The sequence below is a fragment of the Schistocerca americana genome, chromosome 3 (genome assembly GCF_021461395.2).
Source record: "Schistocerca americana isolate TAMUIC-IGC-003095 chromosome 3, iqSchAmer2.1, whole genome shotgun sequence".
Classification (NCBI taxonomy): Eukaryota; Metazoa; Arthropoda; class Insecta; order Orthoptera; family Acrididae; genus Schistocerca; species Schistocerca americana.
In genome coordinates, this window is record NC_060121.1 from 49,747,620 (window position 1) to 49,753,619 (window position 6,000).

At 34.8% G+C, this 6,000-nt stretch overlaps 1 protein-coding gene across 1 annotated transcript in view; it reads left to right on the forward strand.

The window, feature by feature from the left end:
• The window catches only part of LOC124605285 (alanine aminotransferase 1-like), a 69,253-nt gene extending 63,578 nt beyond the window's left edge, over positions 1-5,675 (forward strand). Inside the window, exons 8-12 of the mRNA XM_047136862.1 lie at positions 486-606; positions 742-863; positions 2,498-2,683; positions 4,993-5,141; positions 5,487-5,675. Of these exons, the coding sequence (XP_046992818.1) occupies positions 486-606; positions 742-863; positions 2,498-2,683; positions 4,993-5,141; positions 5,487-5,577 (669 nt within the window). The 3' untranslated portion in view covers positions 5,578-5,675. The remainder of the gene's footprint in view (positions 1-485; positions 607-741; positions 864-2,497; positions 2,684-4,992; positions 5,142-5,486) is intronic.
• Positions 5,676-6,000: the final 325 nt, after the last annotated feature.

Below are 6,000 nucleotides of genomic sequence, written 5' to 3' on the forward strand. Positions count from 1 at the left end.
AGCCTCCCCACCAATGGCAAGGTACATGGTTAATGGGGGTTTTACTGGGTACAACATAAAAAAAAGCTAAGGAGTAAAGGTAACAATTGCAATATTATGGTACAGTTCTTGATATGCACTGCTGGAAAGGTTGCATTCCAATAAATTGAAGTGATAAATAAAATGTTTTTTACTGGTTACAACGCAAAAAAAAAGAGTAAAGGTAACAATTGCAATATTATGCTGCCTGAATATTACTACTGTCAGTGTCTGTTAAATTTAAACTAAATAGGAGTGCACTAAGATGGAACATGGTACAGTTCTTGATATGCACTGCTGGAATGGTTGCATTACAATAAATTAAAGTGACAAATAAAATGTTTTTTGTGAATAATGATAATAATGACCATGAATTGTCATTTTACATTACATTCTTCAGTACAGATACCTGTGTGAAAAAACATCACTTTTCTTTGCAGTTGCAGTTGTAATTTGTTTCTCCTTAGGTGTACCAGGACAATGTGTATGCAGAAGAGAGCAAATTCTATTCATTTAAGAAGGTTATGATGGAAATGGGACCACCTTATAGTGAGATGGAGATGGCCTCTTTCATGTCAGCATCGAAAGGTAAAATGTTTATTCTGATTGATATAGTGATGTTATTGTTGTTTTTCCTTGGTTTCTAATAGTGAAAGGATAAAATAATACCTGAACTAACTTTAACAGTGTCAGTGTTGTTAGGGTATGTTTTGTTTATTACAGGATACATGGGAGAGTGTGGACTACGAGGAGGATACTGTGAGCTGATCAACCTAGAGCCAGATGTGAAAGCAATGTGCATGAAAAGTTTTACTGTCATGTCATGTCCTACCGTCCCAGGACAGGTACTCTCCCTGACTTAAAAAGTTTCAGAATGCTGTAAGATTATATTTTACAGTAATTTCATGTTGAACTTTCTTTCTAATTTCTTATGTACAATAATACATTTTCATGAGAGGCTATTTCATTCCACAGAACCCTGGAGTGAGTATCTTTATGCAATCCCCTGCAGGAAGTGGACACGTAAATGGGCATAAAATGCCTAACTCACATTCGTTTGTAGACATTAGCCCCTCAATGAGATATTACCCATAAATGTAGTTGTTGCATCTAGTTAGGTACTTTACACATTATAGTTTGTTGCTGGTATTTATCTTCTTATTGCTTGCATTTAGGAAGATTTTGTGAGATATGCCACATATGGCAATTATTTTAAAAATGTATCACATGCGTAACTAAAAATGGATTTCATACTTTCATCCTTTCGTTACCATATGTGGTGTATTTTATGTATCAACTTCACAAAGAAAAAATAAGTCTGGCCAATACTTACATTCAGACTGCACTATAAGGAATCACAAACATCTTTTGTTGCTACACACTAGTGAAACCGAGAGATTCACACAGTAAAACTTCTGCTCCCACACATTTACAATCTACAGTCTTAACACAATACCAACAGATGACATAAGAGTCTTTATTCTCCGACAACTTTTACGTATCACTCTTTAATCTATTTTAGTCACTTCTACAGATGGGAATGGAGTGGAGCGATGCATAGGTGATTTGTGCATTATAAGTAAAGCTTTGTAAAATTCACTGTACTTTTATTTAGTACTTCAACAAAATGTCATTCAACAGTTTGTTAGTCTCAATTTTACATCAACAACTTTCAGATTTATGGTGGCATAGATTTACTTTTACAAATTAATTTGCAAATAGTAAAAAATGTAAACTTGCTAAATAAAATCAAAATAAGAGAAAATAAAACACACATTTTATGTAAGCAGCATAGCGAGTTCGCTTACACAGTATTATGAGCACAATTTGTTTGACAGCAATTGTTACTGAAGCAATAGTTAATTATATGTAATGGTCACAAAATGTAACAAATTTTATGACATATTTCTGTAAAATGTGAGTATGTCAATTTTTAATGTTATCTGACAAGTATGTAGATTTCTCTACATGAAATCTTTTACCCAACCTGGTTATTCCATAACAATTTTTTGCATATTAACTTCAGAGGTAAAACAGAACTGTAAGGGTGAATATCATGGCACTTTACCAGGTACAGTCATAAAGGAAGTAGTGTACTCTCTCTTTCCAGTCTATGAATGGACTTATCCAGCCTGCTAAGAAGACCTACAATTTAACATTAACTTCACATTATGGTGTACCTAGGAATTTTTTCAAATAAATATCCTTTCCACAGGTAAAATAACTGAGATGTGAAAGAAAAAATGGTGAGACTGACAGCATCTTGAACTTTACATCTTTGGATTTTTAGTCTGACATGTACCCACTAAGTCACTGAATGACATTTTAGTGTCTGTTGGACTTCAACAATGGATTACTCATTTCATTTAAAACGATAATCATATTTCATAAGTTGTACGGTGTAGTGACGTTTTCGTCTTAGAAGTAAGAACATCATTGGTGATTCATTTGTATATATAATTTTTATGTGTGTTTATAGGTTGCAATTGATTGTATAGTCAAACCACCACAGCCAGGGGATCCCTCATACAAACAGTATACTGTAGAAAAGGAGGCTATTTTAAGCTCACTCAGTTTAAGAGCAAAGACAGTTGTAAACATGTTCAACAGTCTAGAGGGGATGTCCTGCAACAAAGTGCAAGGTGCCATGTATGCATTCCCACAGGTACAACTTCAACAACATTCTTGTAAAATGCGTGGATGTTACAAATATGTATATGTTATATGATGCAAATGGGAAACATGTTCTATAGTGTCCAATCAAAATATGAGGGAAGGCAACCCATTTCAGACTGTTCATTCTTTTTATTTTTTGGCATAAGTGCTTGCCCAGGTTTGGAAACACAGTAGTGTGTTTCTATCAATATGTTGAATGCCCCAAGCATCGGTGACAGACTTTTAATCGCCAGGCCAGGCCATGGCATTAGGTGTGAGGCTGTGTTGTAACTGTCAGCGAGTACATGGCATCAGGCGTAAGGCTCTGCTGTGACTGTCAGCAGCCTTGTGGCAGTCGACATGTTAAATGTCTCTGTGCAGCATACCAATCAGCTACATATCAGTGGAGTGGCCTTTCCTCAATTTTGTCCATTGTTTCCAAACTGTTGTTATAGTAACAATAATAATAATATGCCCAGCATTATAAAAACCATTTCATAGTGAAAGTCATGTTACATTGTTGGTTTCAAAATGAGTGAGAAAGCACTTGGAGGCCCATCAGAGATGTTACCTACAATTCTTCAAGGGCCAATAGTTGAAATACATTGTAAAGTATGCGTCCACTGTCATAGGTGCCCAGTGCGGAGCACAAAGCACTGTTGTGAGGAAGTCAGAGCTTGTTATCTTTTGCTGTTTCATTCCCTGTTGCAGCCTGTCTGCTTGATGCAGACAGCATTCTCCATCCATTTTCACCCCCATTCAGACAGCACTTATGTTTCTTTATGCTGCAGTAAAACAGCCATTTCATACTTCTATTCTTTTTGGCAAGAATGAATTTACTTATTTATCAAATAAAAACTATCATCATCATCATCATCATCATCATCATGTCCAGTTTGGTTTTAGGCATCCTTACTTGTTCCAATATCAAGTAGATTGCAGTTGATCTTTCTATCTCTTTCTAAGACACCCAACATTCCTTTTCCCTTCAGGCGTATATTATTTTAGGTATTCGTTCTTCTTGCATTCTTCAATTGTATTCATGCCATTTCTTTCTGTACTCTCCTATTTTATGAAGTATGCTTTTGACAGACAGTTCATTACTTATTTCACTATTTTTTATCTGATCTATGAGTTTATAACCAGCTAGAGGTCTTAGGAGTCTCATCTGCTAGCTCTATCCTCCTCCTTCGACTGGCATTTAGAGTCCAAGTCTCTGACCGATACATTAGAACTGCACTGCTATCACATTATAAAATTTTAGTACTGTCTCTTTTCTAACTTTTTTTGAGGATAGTGCAATTTATAGTACCTACATACTGCTGGAATTCTTGCAGTTTTTACTCTTGATCATTGGGGTGTGATATATGAGACTTCACATCCCAGGTGTTTAAAAGTATTTACTTGCTCTAGTGGCTTATAATCAATTATTATTTTTGCTCTTAAAGGCTCTTCACCCTGGAATGCCACTATCTTGGTTTTCCTTTTAAATATTGTAATATTATAATCATTTGCCACCTTGTGCAAGAGCCAAATTGCTCTCTTTAATTTATCTTCTGAGTGCACTAAGATTATCTGATCATTTGCAAACAGGAACGTATTTATAACTTTATTATTAAGCTTATAATGGTGCACTGCTTTATTCTGCCATGTATTTATGATGTCTACATATATATTAAATAATTTAGGTGATAATGGACACCTTTGTCTCACTCCCCGACAGATGTTTCTCACAAACAAACTTCTTCTTTGTCCTTTGATTTTGTTGCATATATATACACTTTTGAATTACACTTTTTTTACATAAAAAACTTTTAATGCCTAGACTGCAATTTTGAACACAATGACTAGTTTTGGTTGTTTTCTACAACCCTCTTCAAATCATTCAGGTCATAAAAAAGCAGCGAACATGCATTGAAAAATATCATTGTTAACTGCATTCATGCAATGACATGAATTTGTATTATGGGCCAACAGACTGATTGTATGTAGTTAAAGACTTCATGTGATCGTGCTAAGTTGCAAGCCATAATCTCACAAAAGATGATACCAACAGTAAAAATCACCACATACCCCTGATCTGCACATCTACAGCAGCTATTATAGAGAATAAATGCAAAGGGAACAAAAACTGTCAGCTGTTCCATAGCATGGCTTACAAAGGAGTGATCCAGCATAGGATGCAAAATAGTCATCTTTACAAAAATACAAACAAGTCAAAGATTAAAAGTAAAATGCCACAAGTCCATTGTGTCTGGCAAGGCACATCAAAAGTCAGTTTATTTATTATTCATGACCTGCTGTCAATTTTTATTTCAGTTACATCTTCCTCCCAATGCTATAAAGGAAGCTAAACAAAATAATTTACCACCCGATGTTTTCTATGCATTGGGATTATTGGAGGATACTGGTGTCTCTGTTATACCAGGATCAGAATTTGGACAAAAACCAGGGACATATCATTTCAGGTATGAAGTATAATATTGACTTGAATGTTGATTGTAAATTATGTATGTGGAGAGAGGGAAGTATTCAGCTCCCAGTCACTTAAACAACTACAACCACAGTGTTGGTGCTACACCAGATTAAAAATGTAGTTGATAAGAGTATAAATGATTTAAAGGCAAAAACCACCTAGTCAAAGATTCAGAGTGACTGACATTTCATACTTTTCAGTACCTGTACAAATTTTTTGTTCCTGTTCCTCAGTTTTATTCTCGTCTTTTATTCATCATTTTAGAACTGAACCACTTCATTATTTTATTCATATGTCACATATTGTTGAAAGATAACTAATACCTCTTTTTTTCCAGAACTACAATTTTGCCTCAGCATCAGAAACTGGAGAGTATGATGAACAAAATCAAGGCTTATCATGATAAATTCATGCAGAAGTATGGATAACACACAAATTTCAGAAAACTAATCATAAGTTTGACTGGATGAGGAGTTTTAATTATCACCATATTTGTCTTCTCTTCCTCTGTGAAGGAAAATTAAAAGTATTTAAAAATATTTGGTACTTCCTGAAGAGGCTGTAAAATGAATGTTACACCCAATCCATCATTTTTCATATGCTTTCTTTGTATCCAAGTTTTTGACAGGGGCATAAAGACCTCTATCACAAATAATGGAAGGAGTAAAAGTAACCAATCACCATATAGCTGAGGCATTGAGCAGCTAATCAGTAGAGAAACAATACTGCATGTGTAGCTGAGTTTTCTATGTCCTTCCTCCAATCAAAAGTCTAACAAAAACATACACATGCACACATTTAAATTTCCTTGTCTACTTTTACATCTACATCTACATCTACTTCTATAGTCT